The following is an 18,959-nucleotide window of genomic DNA, read 5'->3' as shown; positions in this document are numbered from 1 at the left end:
CTGCAGTGGAGACTGGAGCGTCTAATGCAAATGACAATAAAAACAAGTGATGCTGAGCTCACAACCACTTGACATAGTCCACATCTTCTGGTCAAAGAACACATCTTGCCTCTGTAGCTGCTGATTGTTGTTTACAAATCTTCTGGGGCCAAGGTATCTCCCCTTGGCCAAGTTAGCATCAATTTTGCTATATCTAAAAAAAAAATAACATAAAAGACGAGAATGAGGATGGTGATGACAGTGACCTGAACATAGTTTGAAGTGCTAAGGAAAAAGATTCCCATAACGAAGTGTCCTTAGGGCTGCATGCAGACTTTACTGGTTCACCGTATCAAGGGCACAGCATGTGGAAGGCAGTATATCCTGCCCTCATCTTTGGCCGCTTTTTACCTTACCTGATAAATCAGGCACATTTCAGTTGCACAGGTGCTAGGCGGGGTAGTAGGGGAAGGGGGGAATTCCAGCCACATGCGCCAAAGTAGAGAACTGCCCCACAGTTGAGCACACCAAACCTTCCCACTGAAGGGGTTGGGGTAGGGGTAGTACTATATAACAGAAGCTCATTTGCCATGCGCCACTAATTCTGTTGTTAGTGTTGAAACATCTCATGAATTTTGTTGTTCGTTCCTTTGAATTTAGATGCCTTTTGTCCAGGTACTACTTGGTCCCGGAGAAAGTAAGGGATGGCGGTAGGGGAGTTGTTTGTCAACCAAGCCTATGAAAATTAAAGAAAAGGCCAACGTTTCTTTTACTCCGACACAGTTTTTGCTCTAAATACCTCAATCCTCACATTCCCGTTTTCCTCCTTCCCTTATTTCTAAGTCCCGATCTCTTTCTGCACAGAGAAGATATGTGCGAGCAAGACTGGCAACTTACAAAACATATCTTCCTCCCTCCTACAGAATGGACCTTATTCAATCGGTATCTTGAAACCAGAGGGAGACTTCATCTGCTGGTGTAGCGGCTACCGGGACTAATACATGTATCAGACTGTCTGTGATACTGGATTTGGAATCTACGCTACGTTCTGACATTTACGATCACCGAATAATGATTACTCGAAAATATAACCCACTAGACTGTTATTGCATTTTTATTTTGCTTGCAAGATAATAAAAGTATGATTGTGAGACACTGCTTTGTAATTGGTAGCATGATGCCAGTGACTATCGTTGTGAAGATCTCTGGCATTCTTCGTAGCTATGGGACACATGAGGCCTCGTTTTGAGAAGACTGAAGAGCTCCGCTGGAATGAGGTCCATAGCCTACACATCAGCTGTTTTTCAGCGAGACACTTTGGAGGGAGAGAGAGAAAAAAAAATCTATTTGGCTGAAGCTGTTTTGTATGATTTGCCCTGAGGTATGTTTCCAAGTATTGATCCGAAAAGAGATCAGCCCCTTCCCCGTCAACGCTGCCGCTTTCAGCAGCCATCTTAAGACGTCAGCGCTGCGGCCAGAAGAGAAGAGTTCCGGTCTTGTCTGTCGCGGGGATGTGGCTGGCTCACGCTGGGTGGTTTTAAAATTAACAGAAAGGAAGGAAAAAAGAAAAGGCAGGGGTTGGGTCGGAAACTGCTTCGGGGGGGGGGGGAGGGGAAAAAGTCACTGTTTTATTCAGTGAAAGAGGAACATTGGAATCTTGGCATCGCCTGCATGCTGTCCAAACTTTCCGGTGTTGCCGAAAGTGCAATTGCCCAGTTAATACATCACACACGGATAATGGTGGGCTAATGGCCATGCATCCCCATACGTCACGTACGGAAATGGTTTACTAATGACATAGTGGACCGATCGACAGATGGCTTCAAGTGTGTTATTGTCGGATTGGGGGCCATGTAATGAGTCGATATATTGGGGTTGGGAACGACACTGGCATCGTCATAAATGATTTCGCTTATTTCGCCCCCGAGGCAGAGGTACATTGAGGCGAGCTGGAAATTTTTGTACCCAAGACGTACGAAACTAGTTGGGCTGGCAGAGAAAGGGAGTGCTGCAGTGACCAAGTTTGTTGCTCAACTCTCTGTTGTTGTTGTTGTGTTTTGTTTGTTTGTTTTTTTTTTTTTTCGCTTGCTTGGCTACCGTGAAATTAAAAAAAAAATCCATTAACCGATAAATATGGACTATCGGATATGCTTAAAGACCATGTCTTTTTTTCTTTTTAGATTTGGCTTCATTGAACTGCTGAGTTCAGTGTGATAGGCTTTTTGAGCGAAAGGGAATTGGACGAGGGTAAGGGTGAAAGAGAGAGAGGAAGAGATCAATCCAATATTGTGATCCCTTCCGCATGCTTGCTGGCTCTAACAAGGAAAGTAATGATCCTGGCGGGGCTACTGTGTACATAGGCAGAGCAAGGGACCGTCTCCTCAGGCTTCCAGATCATTCCGCGGCCGCTTGGCCGTCGTGACTAATGTGGTGGGAGGTGAGCCTCCTCTCCCCCCCCCCACCCGCTTCCACCTTACTCCACCTTCACCCAAGATTCTTACAGCAAGCCCACACAGCACCTCTCTTCCCTTCCCCACCCACCGCACTCCCAACTTCAGGCCAGTGCCGCCGCGTGCATGTCGGAAGCTCCGTTTGTCCAGCGATTGTGGAACGTGATGTGGAATGTGGCTCGCACTGTCTCGCGCTCTGTTCCGACTCCAGCTGGAGTCTTCAGCGTGGAAGGTCTAATGAGATGACTCTCAGCCCAGTCGGTCAAGAGTGGGTTTGTTGAGATTTCCTGAGCTCCTCCAACCCTCTCCCCCCCTGTCCCACTCATCACCCCTTCCTTCGCCTTCTTGCCGCTCTGCGACGCAGACTTTCGCGGCAAAGCCCGTCAGATAATTAGGTTTTCGGCCTACTTCTATTTATGTTACTTTCTTCCTTTTTTGGGTTGGTGCGTGAATCGGGTGGTAGCAGCAGAAGCCGGCCTGACGGGATGGTGGCGTGAAAGTTTTGGTTCGCAGGCGTCGAGCGCCTTCGGTTTCGACACCAGTAAGTTGCCAGAAAGAGGAAGAGATTGCCAACGGAAAACTTGGAGGAATATTTCCTTTTCAACTCACCTAAACAGGAAAGGGAACACGGCGGAAGAGCCAGCGCAGAATTTTGCTCAGGCCGCCGTCGTCAAAAGATAAATGGCCGGAAAAGATGACGCATCGTCTGGGGGACGAGGCATCGCCATCGCCAATCAGCATCGACGACGACGACGACTTCCCGAGGTTTCTGGAGCACGCCAAAGTGGACATGTCCAGTGTCAGCCCGCACAACGGCTACAAGAGGGTGCGGTTCCGGGAGGACTATGAGGTGCGCTGGCTGACCAGTCCTAATGCCAACACGGAGTACGCCGTGTGTCAGGAGATGCGTTTGCTGACGGTGTCGCAGTGTGATGAGGCCAGCCAGGTGGGCTTCATCTCCGTAGAAGACATTCTGTCCGCCAATCGGGAGTACGTCAAAATGAAGATCAGAACGGGCAAGGAGATTGTGATTACCAAGGTAACGGCAAGAATGAGCTGTTCTGGGAAGCATGGGTTTAACGGTTTCCCTACGTGCGCGCGCGTGCATGCGTGCGTGCGTTTGCACGTTTTTGTGCGTGTGTATGTGTGAGAGAGACAGAGAGAATGTCGTCTTTGCCAAGCGCGTGAGAAATAGATCTTCAAGGCAGACTTCTGACTTCATTTTACTCTTGCATTATCGGCAGTTCATATGAAAAAGACAGAGTGCTGAAGAGACAGTAATTATAAATGAAATGCAGCATTAAGAATTTTGAAAATGGTAGTTGATAATTATATTTTTAGATGAATCAGCTAACTAGACAACAGTGCATTCTTTTAAAAATGATAAGAATTATTACAACACGAGCATGTATGCCATTTTTTAATGTTTATTGTAATCATTAGATTTAAATATATGGCTGAAGCCTTTTGCAATTTTTTTGAAAACAGTCCTGGATTTTTATTTGAGCTTGAGATGTTTAGATTAATGGTAAAGGAGTTTTTATGCATGCGCACATCTGCAGAGATATGTTTGTGTCTGTGTACTTACACTTTATAATCAATCCCCTTTTTTCAGTGAGAGTTTATATTTGTGTACTTAAAATTATACAAAAAAGGTCTATAGACAAACCTAAATGCCTGCAAAATGAGTGGTCATTGTATGAGTGAAGAAAATAAGAAACATAAGGAACCAAAGTTTTGAAAAAGGGAATAAATGATGGCCTTTCATTTAATGCAAAATAAAGTTTTTTCACTAGTTATTTAATTAGTGGTAGACTGAGACATTTTCAGGGATTGTTGGTGTTGTTGCTCATCTAGTCAACAGTCATCTGTGTGTATGTGTGAGAGAGAATGAGATCAGAGGATCAATCAAGCATATATGATGCACATGATTTAACAAGGTTAAACAAGGTATAAGGTTAAACGTTGTAGCCTTCCCAACTACGTACTCTTCACACAGAGAACCATTTAAGGCTCATTGCATGTTATGCCACCAAGCCATGCGATCATTAATAGAAAATGCATGGGAACATATTAAATCTGGTTGTAAATCATTTTGTAGTTTTTACAGGTTATTGTCATGCACTCAGGAGATATTTTTTCATTCATGTTGCAGAGCCTGGCGGAGGTGTTCCGATGTTTCATCTGCATGGAGAAGCTGCGGGATGCCCGCCTGTGTCCTCATTGCTCCAAACTCTGTTGCTTTGCCTGCATCAGGGTCAGTAGCATATTAACTTCTTCTGTGTTGGCTGAAACACTTAGAGTGGCAAACTATCCTCACCCAAAAAATGTCTCTCTTTTTAAAGCTGTAGAGTTTCCTTTTTAAAATACATGAAAGTAGTTAATATACTGGCTTCCTTACCCTACACTCTTTTTCAGAATTTATTGATAATTATAATTTAATTATCAGGACACCATTTGATTGAATTGTTTATTTTTCAATATCACGAAAACATTCCAGATTAGCTTATGTTTTCTATTCTAATGTGTTTTAAGAAATGGAGAATCTAGTGTGCGTGTGTTGAATTGGAAAATTGGGTTCATTGTAAATAAAATCATTTGGGAGGACTTTTGTTTATCGTTTCTAAGAAAGTTGGTGAATAATAGCTTTAGCAGCCTGAGGGAGACCGTCAATTATTAATAGCAGATCACCTACGCCAGGAGCAACGAAAACCTTTAAAACGGAACTTCAGACAATAGACACCCCAGCTCTTACAGCCATTATTGATTTTCATGGCACTTCTTCGATTGCTTGCAATGGTGCAGCTAACAAATCAGGAATTTTTAATAGGATTTACCATCTTTTCTTTCCAAGATGAAATTAGTCCACAGTACATTTCCCTGCCTTTCTGGCCCACCCTTCCCTTCTCTTGAAATTAACTATGTCGTAGGAAAGATAAAACATACACTGATGGAGTTTCTTCAGATAAAGTTACTGTTATGACTTTACTGTTTACATTCTACTCAACAGCTTCAAAACTGGAATGGCATTCATTTTCATAGATAATAATTTTACGCACCTTCTTTCTAATGTTCTTTTAGCTGAAAAAGATCCTTAGGGCTGAGCTTATATAGAGGGGATAAGTAGGAGTTTTCTTTCATGTACTTCATAAAGAAAAAATGTCAAGTGCAATCTATATCTGCATGCAACAAGCATGTTTGTGTATATGAGTTTGCTTGCGTATGGGGGAAGGGCATGGTAAAGGGGTGGGGGGTGCAAGAGTATGTTAGGAAGAGTGGAAAGTAATGACTTTGACCTTATGATACTGTCTCAGGTTAGCAGCAAGTAATTCCTTTTTAACTTCACAGAGATGTTCACAGTTATCATGTTTTTGCTTGCTCTAGAGGTGGCTGACAGAACAGCGGTCACAGTGCCCACACTGCAGGTTAGTGTTCTTGGTCATGGTTGTTTGGCCTCAGTAAGGTTCATCAGGCTACCTTGTTGGTTTTGTACTCTCACTTTGGCCCTCTTTTCCTTCTTGTATATGTTTGTAACTCTCTCATATACAATTTTGGTTTGACAACATAGTTGCAATCATAAGACAAAATGTAATAAATCTCAACAAATTTTGCCATTCCTGAAAATAATTTGAATTTCTTTGACAGCCTTGTTAGGCATTTATGAAGTTTGATATTTAGTAACTGATTTACTGCATTTGTAAATGGGCATTTTCACTGGGTTTTTTCACCGTTTCATATATGGTATTACTATTATCTGTTGTGTTCAAGCTTTGTTTTCTTTCCTGATGCTTTTTTTTTAAAGGAAGTGGGTAACATTTTTTTGGCTGATGTTCCAAGGAAAAAACTGTTGAAGAATGAGGAGAATATTAATAATAAACGTATAAGGATCATGGCATAAAGAAAGTCATTTTCTAATGAACAATCTTGGCATCATTTGTTTTGGATTTCGTTTGAGAACTTTTGAGAGAGTAGTACTGCCTGAAAATACAATGATAATAATATGTTGTGTCCTGATTCCTACCTGATCGTTTAATAGTCTTACACTCTAATTTCATTAGCAAGTAAACACAACATTCATTTTGTCATGGAACAAAATGCTGGAGGTGGTGGGTGGCTTTACTAGCTAGTGCTAACCGAGGAACTGATTTTATTAAGGGCATCCCTGCATATTCACGAGCTAGTAAACTGCCGCTGGGCAGAGGAAGTGACTCAGCAGCTTGACACCTTACAACAGTGTACGCCATCTCATCGAGCTGACACCTCTGACAAGGATCAGTGAGTTATGCCATTTATGTCATTATCATTTGTCTGGAAAGCATGCCATGTCTTTGACTTCACACAGGTGTGGAACTTTTTTACAACAACATGTGAAAGGTGTGAAACTGACACAATCCTACAACTTCGTGCATTTTTCATTAATATTTACTGTGAAGACACATAGGTATTAACAGTGATTTTACAGGTTTTATTTTTACACAGGGGATAAAATGACATTTTAGAAGTATGTTTGAAGCATTTCAGCTTCTGTGCCTTCTTCTGACAGTGTCCACTCTAGGTCATGGACAGCTTCTACTCGATCTGAAGAAGTGTACATGTGTGTATGTCTATGTTGTATATGTGAACATTATGTGTGTTTTTGTGAATGTACATACATGTGCATATGAATGCATTTTTTTCATTTGAAATATCAGTGTGACTATGAATGAAAGAGTAGTGAAGCTGTTAGAAGGTATGTAAACAGCACAAAAAAATAATATACAAAAAAATATAGAGTTTTGGGCAAATGTAACAGTGGGATTCAACACTCAGCAGAGGCTCAGGTCTAACTGCAGATGTGAGCCTGACCTCTGACACTAAATTATCAGGCAAATAGTGAGATTGACAAACCATGAAAAAGACAGGAGTAGCAGTGATCATCACCTTTGACTTCAATATACACAGGCAGTAATCCCTTCCTTAGAGCTCCAGTAGGAACAGATTACCACATGGCGAGAGCAAAAAAAAGGGAAAGAAAATGTGAAACAAGTTTTTCTGAGCTATCCTTTTTTGTGAAAGCAGCACTCATCTCCTCTTTCCTCTAGTGCCTTTCCTTCTCCAACCCTTTTTAAAGGGTCAGGTACACATTCAATGGCTAAGTGGTTTGGTGGAAGCATGCTAGGCCACGTGGGTATTCAATTGCTAGGGTAGTGCCTCTGCGCTCAAATGCTGGTGCTCACCAACCACTTGGCCATTTATTACCTCTGCATGGGGAAGCACATTCCCTCTCTAAACGAGCAGCAGCAGAACAGCACTCAAAATGTGCTGCAGCATCTTTACAGGCCAGTCTTTTCTGCATCCACATTTTTTAAAAAGAAGAGAATGCTTTGACTGCTGGGTTCCTAGTTGTAGGAGCAGAACAATTTGATAAGAAAGGAAGGGTCCCATAAAAATTCATGGTCATCAGTTATCACAGACATAAACAAAACGTTAAGAGGAAAAAAATAGATTGCATCTGCTGCTAGGTGTCTTTGTTTAGTTGTGGGAGCAAAGGAATAAAATAAATATAGAGAGCTGCCGCTTAATGACTGGTGGTCATCAGTCGACAGGGAATCTGTTGAAAAGTTTCTAAAGATTAAGCTGTTTGCAGGTAATGGCTAAATGAACCTATGCTTAGGGTACATATATGTATGAATATGCATGGGAGTGGCATGTGTGGAAACATAACACTTTCTTCTTTGCACACATACAAACATACAAGTTCACATGCTTGCATATGCCTCAGCATGCAGCAATTCACATGACACAACATATAGAAGTGAAATCAATCAATTCTACATGCACTCAGTCTGGCCAGACTTTCCCATTTCCCTAGAGAGTGCTGTTTGTGGCTGTACAACAAATACCCAGTTATACCAGGGAGCTGTGGTCCGTTTATGCAGTTAGAATTAAGTTTCTGCACTGGGCAGCAATCAGCAGAGTTTTTTTAAGCTTTTTAATAGGTCTAAAGTAGAGATATATAGATCTGTAGCCAGCAAACAGGGTTTGAACTTACACTTAAATATCAGTCGAATATATGAACATTGGTGTGTGTTATATGTGGGTCAGTGGGCTGGGGGAGAGGAGCAAGATTCAGAACCAAATCCTTATTGTGAATGTCTGATCAGAAATCACAAACTTTCTGTAATCAGGGCACATAGCCCACATACTTTATATTCAGTGGCGTATTTAGTAGCATTTTTAGCTTGTGGTGTTAACTATAGCTAACCATTGGACATATTTACTGTCATGTCATAGCTTCTTTCATTAGCCAGACTCATAACTGCTAAATCTGTTGGTATCCTCATCATTTTGTTCATACCAATTTGGTGACTGGTAACCTACTACCAAAGAATTTTATTTCCATTGCCTTTGATACAGTAATTAGTAAACCTTCCAGCTGGTGAACAACAACAACAAAAAAAGACTTACAAAATAAGCAAGTTGGGACTTTCTTGAATTTTTATCTCTGACATGTATCTATTCTTTATATCTTTTATTTTGACATTGTTTATGGTATTGGGGGTGGGGGATGTCATTTTGATAATGGTCACAGTGTTTATGTGACAGTCCTTAACATTATTTGTGAAGCAGACTATATTGGAAGGTTGAAGGATGTTTATTGGTTTTGTATTTCTTTGACTGTTCTTTTGTAAAAATTGCTGCTTTTAAGTTAATATCAGTGTGTATGTGAGTGCTCATGTATGTGCAGGTGCAATGAACATCAGGAAAAGCTAACTGTTTATTGCTGGACCTGCAAAGACTGCATCTGTCACCAGTGTGCATTATGGGGAGGCACAGTAAGCACTGACCATATTTGTTTTCCTTTTATTGACTTTTTATCCACATAGTCTTCTCTATATTGGTCATTATCATCTGTCTTTGACATTCACAACTGGTACATAAGTTTTAAAGAGCCTTAGCCTGGTTTTTGGCAGCATATAAAGAGATCAAACTTTTCTGAGACCAAACATGTGGCAAATTTCAGAACCGGAATATAAGTAAAATCATATCATTTGCCTATATGCCCTAAATTGGGATGAGAGCTTTCACCATCAGGTTGAGGGAGGTGAGGGTACCTGTCAGGCCACATGGAAGCAGTTAGCAAAGAATGACCACAATGGTAGCCAGTCCCATGTGTGTGCTCTTTGTTGCCCACCCTCTGGTCAAACCATTCTTTCCTTTCATAATGTTGGTTTGTACTTAAATATGCTTTGAGCTGGTATATCCAGCATAGAAGATTGAAATTGAAATTAAGACGCATCCTCTGTCAATTTAGCATGATCCAGACAAAGAATGCTTTAGTAGATGCAGAAAATAACCTTACATACAGCTGCATTGGCCATGCTGGATAAACAAATAATGCTGGAATATTCAAAAGCGTTAATGTTTCCTTAACAGAGTTCTATTTAATAATTATATCATATATAAAACTGTTGGTCATATATTTAAGCATCAGCGATTAATTCTTTTTTTTTTTTTAAACATCAGTGAAAAAGATTCCAGATGAAAAGGATTCAATGAAAAGGCCATGTTAAAACCATGTGAGCGATGAGGCCTCTCATCCATCAATTGTAATGTTTGTTAGAAAGGGATAAATGCTTTCAGGATGTCTCAGATGAACTGCATATCAGGCAGCTATTTTTCATCTGCTGTTGAAAGATTTCTTTACAAATAAAATGCTATCATAATATCCTGAATGTGATATATATGAACAAAATGGTCATGACACTCCTTTTCATTTTGTTTAAAATTGCCTGAGCTGTAAGGTGTTTATTTCTCTTTCTCCTACCCTACTGCTTGTATCATGCATTTTTGAGATGTGGCATGCGTTTCTTTGGTTCACAAATTTTTTTAACCAAATCTACTTCATCTGACTTGGATTTTCAATGTGTCAGCACTCAGGCCACACCTTCAAACCACTAGACGGCATCTATGAAGAGCATGCCAAAAAAATTGTGGATGAGCTGAGTCAGTTGCGGCGGCGCCATGTGGAGCTTATCAGTCTGGTACAGGATGTGGTCAGTCAATCATTTTTATTTTATTATTTTTGCAAAATCAGATTTCTTCACGTTGTTATCTGTTGATTTCAATCATTTGGCTGTCTATTAAACTTCTGAATTAATTTTTTTATAACTTTTTTCATTTATTCTGTGTTTTTATAGATAATGTAGTGAGTCCTTACAGTTCAATGATACAACAGTGTGAACTACAGTTAGGACATACATTTAGGCACTAACTTTTATCAAGTTTGATTGATACTGGCATAAGTATGCACTGAAATGGTAATTCTGTTATAAGACTTGAGTAATTTTTAATTGGTGACTGGATCAGCTAATGAATAAGTCAATGAGTTGGCTGGCAGATTAAGTCCTGTTTAATATTAACTGATTTGTGAGAAAAACACAGCAACATCGCATCATGCATCACTATTCTTTATTTTCTTTTAGGAGCGAAACATTGAGAGTGTTAAAAATGCTAAAGATGAACGTGTGAGGGAAATCCGTAATGCTGTGGAGCTGATGATTGCTCGGCTGGAATCACAGCTGAAGAGTAAATTGTTGACTCTCATGGGTAAGTGTTTAGTGTTTTGCTGTGGAGATATGTTTTCCCAGCTGTTTATTAGATATTTGATATTTCTAGGTTACCTGGCAGTGCTTTCAGTACATATTTTGCACTTTTATGTAAAACGGTATTTACCTGTTAATCAGGTAAAGTTTGAAGAAGATATGTTTTTCCATGGACTGGTTGTCTTGTTCCGGACCTGCTCACTATCACCCAAAATAGGCAAGAGTGGCAGACCTTGTCACCTGCCACCTCTATCCATGTGCTTCCCCCAACAACAGGTACCAGACAAGGGATGGCTGACTGTATTTCCGTGATTTAAGTTCTTAAAGATATTTTTACTGCTAAAATGGATGTTATTCCGATATTGTTATTACAGGCATAGGATTTATGCAGGCCTCTTGTCTTTCACCCTTCCGTATATCATCTATACAGTAGCTGCAGAGATTACCAATATTGTAAAGTTCTCATTGTTAACTTTGTTGCATGGGCATAAGCAAGATCTTGGCAATGCATTATAAAAGTTTGTACATTGGTGTGATAAGGATTTTATGGAATTAAGTATTGATAAGACAAAAGAGAGGACTATAGACCAGAAAAAATGATGGTGCTGTTGTTTCCAGCGTAATATACAATAAAACTGTTGGGATTGTTGACACATTTAAGGTATCTAGGCACTGTCTTTGATTGTCAGCTTAAATTTGATGTAAACACAGAACATATTGTTAAATGTGGCATTAAAGAGTGTACCTTCTTTGCAAGCTGAACAGATTTTCAGTCAACAAAGCAGTCTTGAGCCATTTTCATCAGTCTTTCATTAAAAGTTTTTGTCCTTTTCCTTTGTGTGTTTGTTCCACAGTCTGTCTGTAAGAACTGTTTGAACAGTATTGTCAAAATATGTTCTAAGGTAATTGGTATCAAACAGAGGGATTTAGCTTTCTTTTGTGATTAGCAAATTGTCAGAAAGGTATTCAGGATTCATTTTTCCATATCAGAATATGTATTAACATAGACGATAATGTGGTTGAATCAAGTATAGATAGTGGTCATGGTCGAATTACCTGCTGGCTATGATCACAGTGAAATCAACTTAATTGTGCTGTAGTTGAATCAACTGATGGTCAGATTGAGAAAAGGTCAAATCAACCAGCCTTCTAATAAAGCTTGTCATTGTCACCATGGAGCAAAGAAACTACTTGCTTATTCTTGCCAAATTTTTTTAACTGTGTATGTATATTTCTTACAGGTCAACGCAGTAGACTAACCCAAGAAGCAGAGCTGTGGGAATCTGTTCTGGAAAAAGTTGGTGGAGAGCTAGGAAACAGTGGTCGATCTGAACTGGTCCGGCGTAGCTCCGAGATAATGGAACTATTTCGACAAGTTCACCTGCGTCCTATGGCCTCTTTCGTTTCAGCTCCTGTGCCTGCTGATTTTACAAGGTAATGTATTTACAAAGTGTTATTTTAATCATAATTGTTTTTCAGCTTCAAAAGCAATTATTTTGGGGGATTATCAGTCATTTGCAATCCAGCCAAAAGACATTGTTTGCTGATTAGGATTATATCAAAATATTTGTGAATAAAAATAGTGAAAAATTTGTTTTGTTTATTTCTTCAGTGAAATTGTACCTCAGTATGACACAAGCACTTTTGTCATGAAGAACTTTAGTGTGCTGCGCCAGCGAGCAGATCCTGTTTACAGCCCTCCTCTCAGTGTATCAGGACTTAGCTGGCGTCTTAAAGTTTACCCTGTGAGTGCCTCTTTTTTTATCCTAATACACATGCTTTTGTCCAATCTGCATGTCATGTTGTTTAGTTTGCTGTCCTGATGTCATGTCATGAGTGCAAGCAGCATGTGCTGGCTGGACATTACAGAGACATCTTGCTCTGAGGGATATTGTCCAACATCTTATGCTTTGGGCAAGGGAACTGCTGTTTCTGGTGCTGTTTTTTTATTAGCAACTAAAGCAAAGCTACTGTGATTTAGTCCAAACCTGAAAGGAGGTGTCACATCCATAGAGAAATTGCTTGATTGGCGAGACCCAAACCCACAATTTATGGTTTTCTAGGTCTTAAAATAAATGCCTTCCTCTGCACCATTGAACCAAACTTCAAGGAGAAGGGGGCAACTTTTAGCTGTACATAAAGCACCCATGTAACTATCCACAGATAATATTTCATGGCAGTATACCTCATCTTTATCATAATATTGGTCAAAATCATTTTTTTTTCATCTTTACTTCAATACAATACAATTTCATTAACGTCAGGATGGCAATGGAGTGGTCCGAGGTAATTACCTGTCTGTTTTCTTGGAGCTGTCTGCAGGCCTGCCAGAGACATCCAAGTAAGTACCTTGGTCAATGTCTTTGCCTCAAGAAAACAATAAAACTATTTTCTTTTTTGTTTTTTCTCCCAGACCTAGACCCATCCAACAACTTCCAGTTTTACTAGCATATGCAAAAGATTGCTACAAACAAAGCCAATTCTTTGGCAGTTTTCTTGAGAAACATGTAAAGAGCATTGTTGTGTTTACTGTACAGTGTTGAGAAAGAGTTGTGCAATTCTTGACAGGTATGAGTACCGAGTAGAAATGGTGCATCAGGCTTCACGGGATGCCAGCAAAAACATTGTTCGTGAGTTTGCCTCTGACTTTGAAGTTGGTGAGTGCTGGGGCTACAATCGATTCTTCCGCCTAGATCTTTTGGCCAGTGAGGGCTACCTGGATACCAGCAACAACCATGATACCCTCACCCTCAGATTCCAAGTGCGACCACCAACTTTTTACCAGAAGTCTCGTGACCAGCAGTGGTGAGTATCCAATCCTAAATGGCATGAAGGAGTATGGTGGAGGGGCAGGAAGGATGGAGTAGTGGTTTATTAGATTGGTTAAGTCTTTCTGCTTCCAATAAGCTAATGCCAGTTGAATAGGTCAGAAATCAGAAATGAAAACCAAATGTGAATAGAGCAAGCATGTAGGCCAAGTAGTTTTGTTGGCTTTTCAAGTGGCTTTCCTGACTTGGAAATATCATGGGCTTATTAAGACGCAGTTAATCAGGAGTTATTAGACCCAGTTCTCTCTGCTTGCTTTTTTTTTTTTTGGGAGTAACAAAGTTTCTTTAAAAGCTCGACTACACAACTATATAACACATTTAAATTAACCATTCTGGTCAAGGTATTTTTGAAGATACATTTTACTTTTACATGTTTTGTTGCTTATTGAAAAGTTCATAATCACATTGGTCTTCATTTTGTTGGGGCTTTGCATACCACAGGTATATTGGGCAGCTGGAGGCAACACAGGCTCAGCATATCCACCAGATTAATGACTTGAAGGAGGTAAGACAGGCTATAGGCCACAACCACTCTCATATTGGTTTTGAATATTGAATCCTTTAAATGTTCACTAAAAGCACACCTCTCCTTTAAGCATACTCCTAACAGCAGTGCACACAATGCAAGTCCATTGTCACACCCTTCCCCCCTTTTCCACTTATTGCTACTTCCCTACTCGTCTTCCTTTGCAAAATAACAATACTCTCAGTCCTTTTTCTTTGTTCCTCTTTGTCTTTTAGTCATCATCATTACTGTTTATTCTTCTGTCGTTCATATGCTGTTTGTTTGTTCTTCTGTCCATCGTATGCTGTCCATGTCTCGTTCTTGTTCTTTAACACTATGAGCATGCTCCTTACAAGTGTATTTTGCACTATACAAATCTTGCATTTATTATATCATAATATCACATCCTTAACACTGACTTTAATTTTTTATGTGAAGAAAGATTTGGCATGTATGAACAGACCATTAGTTTTGAAGACTTTATTAGATAACTATACAGATAAATTTTAGTTACAAGTACATTAGATCCTGTTATTTTGCCTATCACTGTTTCAATATTGGTTGTTATAAAAGACTAAAGAAAAATTCTTGATTAAAACTGTCTTTCACCTTGAATATTTTGAGCTATTGCCTTTGCACCAGAGTGAATTATACCTTGTTAAGAATTATTATTCTGGTGATTGTCAGTAGGATTTTTTTTAGGTCTAAATAATAATATGTGAAGATGACAATATGTTTGTAAAGATTTCTAAACTGCTTTTTTGTTTAACATGTCCTCAGCGACTGCACTTAGAAATGTCAAGGAACAAGTGTGGGAAAAAGGTCAATACACCAGGTAAGCTGCATAACATGCAAAGGGAATTTTATTTCTTTGCTTTTTGATTAGAAGACGGTAAGGAGACAAACATAGTTTGGACACAGTTGTAGCTGAGTGGTGGACAACGCGGGACTACCAGCCCTCTACACAGTCATCATTGGAAAAAGACAGGTGTTAAAAGGAAACTGTTAGTGATGTATAGATTTTGTTTTGACTCTTAAATGAATTTATTCATTTTGATCTCATATAAACATATAAGAATTTCCTTATTTGAACAAAATAGAAGGCTTGTTTGACATGTTTTATGAAATATTCCATAAATGTGTTTCTTTTGATCCATTTTTGCTTAGATCCTTGCTGAGTTTTTCTTCTACTCCATTCCTGTCTCATTTTTAACGTGAATTTGCAAGGACTGAAAGAAATGGATTCAAGTTTATCCATCTTTTTATAAACTGACATGAATTATATTTTTAATCTGGTGTAGTTCAGAAATATTCTATTGTTTAAAGGGAACGTAGAAAACATTGTCTTTTGAATGACTTAAGTTTGTTTGAGCATGACAAACTGAATATTCCCACATTCTTTTCCCTTAGTCCCAGAGGTTCCCTTGCCGCTCTTGGACTCTCAGACTGCTGAAGGCACCACAGGGGGTACATCTCTGTACTCACTAAGCAAAGTTGTACAAGTTCCACAGTGCCGAGAGACTCATGCAGATGAGGGGGAGAACAATGAGGGATCATTATCATCATCATCAAGCAGCTCAAGCCAAACAACAGATTTTAATGATGTGAGTACCTTCCTGCTTTAGGCAGACTTCTTTTAAAGCAATTTTTAACATTTTAAGTTACGGAAATGAATTGTGGAAATGGAGGTGGGGGTGGAAAAGATGCAAGTAAATCCCCATGACAGCTACAATCCAATACTCATGGAAGAATGAATGGCTGTGGCATTTATGGTCCATAACAAAGTTGTCAGACTCAGAGCTAAAGATTGTTGGGTTGACACAGGCAAAGCAAAGGACAGAGATAGTTGGAGATTTGTAGCACAGGACTTATGCTCTGATAGAAACAAAGAATAACGATGACGTTGATGCAAAGTGGTGAGAACATTGGCTTTTGTTCATCCCCTCATTACCGGTATTATATAAGTGACTATCTGTGGGTCTGTGGAACTATTACTGTTAACCAAAAATGTTACAGGGTTTGAGTGAAGAGGACTTGGAAGATCTGGAGGAGACAGGAACCTCTCTTTGCATTAGCAGTGGCAGTGGTATAGCAGCTACAGCTGACAACAGCAATGATGAGAATGACATTGATGAGGAGACAATGTGAGTGCTTCCAAGAAGTGAATGCTGGAGAAAAGCAACATGAGAAAAATGAGTTTTAACTTACATCATCATCTCTGAGATCACAGCTGTGAGATGAAATGGGTACATAAGGCTATTCCTCATAATTTTAGAACTTTTAGCTATGCCTGCCATATCATTAAAATAACTTTCTGAACAACTGGTGCAGGTCGGTCGACAATGATGTGGGAGACTCTCTTCACTGGGAAGAAAATGACCTTGACCAGCTGGGAAACTCATCAAGGGTTGCACGGACCACCAACAATCTTTCTCGACCTGATACTAGGTGAGGACTCACCAAGATACTACACAGCAGCACACTTTAACCCTTAGAGCCGCGGTTCTCAAATGGTGGTGCGCGAAGGTGGTCATTTTTTAAAAGTTTCTTATACCAGTATTAGTGAAATTAGCTTACATTGCTGGCTAAGGGGGGAGCGCGGACGTACCTTTGTTCGTCAGGGGGTGTCACAAGTGAAAGTTGAGAACCGCTGCCTTAGAGCGTGATGGCTTTGCCTGGGAAGCATGGGGAAGGCGATTTTCATTTCTTTTATTGCAAAGTTCAAGCCTTCTCTCTTCCAAAAATGTATAGGTTTCTTGGTCTAATGTTTACCTGAGAGCAGCAGTAATAAAAATAAACATCACCCACTGTCATCTTCAGTCATCAGACAGTCTCTTTGAAATATTTATATGCAGTGCTAAGAGGGTTAAGCAGAAAGGCTTAGTGGTCATGTACTCTTTTTAAATACTCTAACTTAGAGGTCATTCCTAGTGTTTAAAATTTTCACTCTCCAAAATTGTTTTCTTGCAGATAAGTTAGTCAGCGTAAGGTTAGAGGAGGGTGCACATATATGTGTGTGGATTCTTACCATTGTTGTGTCGATATGATCATGAACTTGTGTTACTGGACTATTTGCAAACGATTTTTTTCCACTTAACTACTAAAACAAGGCTGATGTATACAACGCTTCCAGTTTAGTCACATTCGTTGTATAGGCTCTCCGAGACTAACAGCGGAGAACTTTGCAAGAGGCTTAACATTGGTCTCGGATATAGACATATAGCAGCACATCCATTACATGTCGGTGATATGATGCAGACAAAGTTGTGTTATGTGATCATGACTATTGTGAGCAGTGTTCAGGATGATGAGGCTTCTCTGATGCGTTTCCTGGAGCAGCACTCGTCAGATGTGGACCAGCACTGGCTTTTGCCTTCCCGCTCGGCTTTGGCTGCTATATTACCATGGAAACAAGGTCAGAGTATCCAGTAGAACTGAGTGAACTGCTGTGGTTGTTAATGCAGATTCCTGAAAAAAATCCCTTACTTTCCAACACAATGTACATTTTTGTTATCGTATTTTATGACATTACTACATAAAAGAAATAATGTTTGTTATTTTTTTTTCAGTCGAGGTTTTTTATGACTGGAGTCAAAATAAACAGAAAATATGGCTTGAAACTACACCACCCCATCATGTTTCCATCCATGGCATGAAAAATTAAAGCCATAGTCGGATACTACTTTACTTTTGGATTTATTTCCTACATGCAAGTAAATGATCCAAAAATAGGCAGTTCTATCGACTAGGGGAGAGAACAGGCTTTAATTTGATATCAAAACCCTGGGGATTTTCAATTTGAAAAATGCGCTTATATCGAATGAAGAGTTTTAATCCTGATTTGTTATGAACATGAAGTACACACTGGACTAATATTGGTATTGGTATGATATCAGAAAATGCAGAATTCTTTAAACGATAAAACTTTGTAAGTTTGTAAAATTAGGATGGTTCTCCACTGCCAATCACCGCCATGGCCGACAGTGTTACCGAGTGGGATCAAAGTAAAATAGTAGTTCCCAACCTTTTTTGGGTTGTGGCCCACTTTTAAAATCTCCAAGTAACCTGCGACCTCCGTGAAAGACACATGAAAAGTCATGACTATTTTATATGATAATGTATATATGTCCCAAAGACAGTCCTACTGACAGTCACATCATGAGATAGATTTAGTCTTAGAATACTGAGATTTAGAAACTTTAGAATCTAAAGTAATTTTTAGAAGTGTTAGATAAGTCTTAGTCTTTTAATGTTAATCACTGATGATTCATAATCAATGATCAAATCATTCTTATCACACGGTTGGCTCTGCATCTTGGCAACCAGCATGGGAATTTGTGCCTGAGAGTTTTGTCAAAGCCAACCTTATATCATCATCAGTGTTCAGTCTGTGTCTTTCCTTTGTTCTGATATGCAAAGCACAGAAAATCCACTCTTCCAGAGTTATGAAAAGGCAAATGAAATTAAACTCAAAATGCATGCTTTGCGACATTTGGATATTACTGATAAAAAGCACACTAGAAGGTCAGTAACAATTTTTCCTGAAACAAAATATGTGCAGAAAAATCACTCTGTAGATCCAAGAATTCATTGGCAACATTCAATGAAGCAG

At 39.5% G+C, this 18,959-nt stretch overlaps 1 protein-coding gene across 3 annotated transcripts in view; it reads left to right on the top strand.

The window, feature by feature from the left end:
• The window catches only part of LOC112563102 (E3 ubiquitin-protein ligase TRIM37-like), a 30,697-nt gene that overhangs the window by 4,332 nt on the left and 7,406 nt on the right, over positions 1-18,959 (top strand). The window contains exons 1-17 of one of the 3 annotated variants that reach the window (XM_025236840.1): positions 2,571-3,468; positions 4,585-4,686; positions 5,814-5,854; positions 6,585-6,704; positions 9,157-9,244; positions 10,343-10,465; positions 10,895-11,018; positions 12,256-12,448; positions 12,627-12,759; positions 13,279-13,355; positions 13,583-13,819; positions 14,284-14,347; positions 15,128-15,182; positions 15,758-15,951; positions 16,364-16,491; positions 16,679-16,795; positions 17,644-17,762. In XM_025236840.1, coding sequence (XP_025092625.1) covers positions 3,124-3,468; positions 4,585-4,686; positions 5,814-5,854; positions 6,585-6,704; positions 9,157-9,244; positions 10,343-10,465; positions 10,895-11,018; positions 12,256-12,448; positions 12,627-12,759; positions 13,279-13,355; positions 13,583-13,819; positions 14,284-14,347; positions 15,128-15,182; positions 15,758-15,951; positions 16,364-16,491; positions 16,679-16,795; positions 17,644-17,762 — 2,260 coding nt within the window. In that variant the 5' untranslated portion in view covers positions 2,571-3,123. Of the gene's footprint in view, positions 1-2,570; positions 3,469-4,584; positions 4,687-5,813; positions 5,855-6,584; positions 6,705-9,156; positions 9,245-10,342; positions 10,466-10,894; positions 11,019-12,255; positions 12,449-12,626; positions 12,760-13,278; positions 13,356-13,582; positions 13,820-14,283; positions 14,348-15,127; positions 15,183-15,757; positions 15,952-16,363; positions 16,492-16,678; positions 16,796-17,643; positions 17,763-18,959 lie in introns of those variants that run through there. The other 2 variants (XM_025236841.1, XM_025236842.1) reach the window with 2 other exon arrangements.

Source organism: Pomacea canaliculata, linkage group LG4, assembly GCF_003073045.1.
Source record: "Pomacea canaliculata isolate SZHN2017 linkage group LG4, ASM307304v1, whole genome shotgun sequence".
NCBI classification, from domain to species: Eukaryota; Metazoa; Mollusca; class Gastropoda; order Architaenioglossa; family Ampullariidae; genus Pomacea; species Pomacea canaliculata.
Note: the sequence above shows the minus strand (reverse complement) of the source record. Positions and strands in the feature narration are given on the sequence as shown.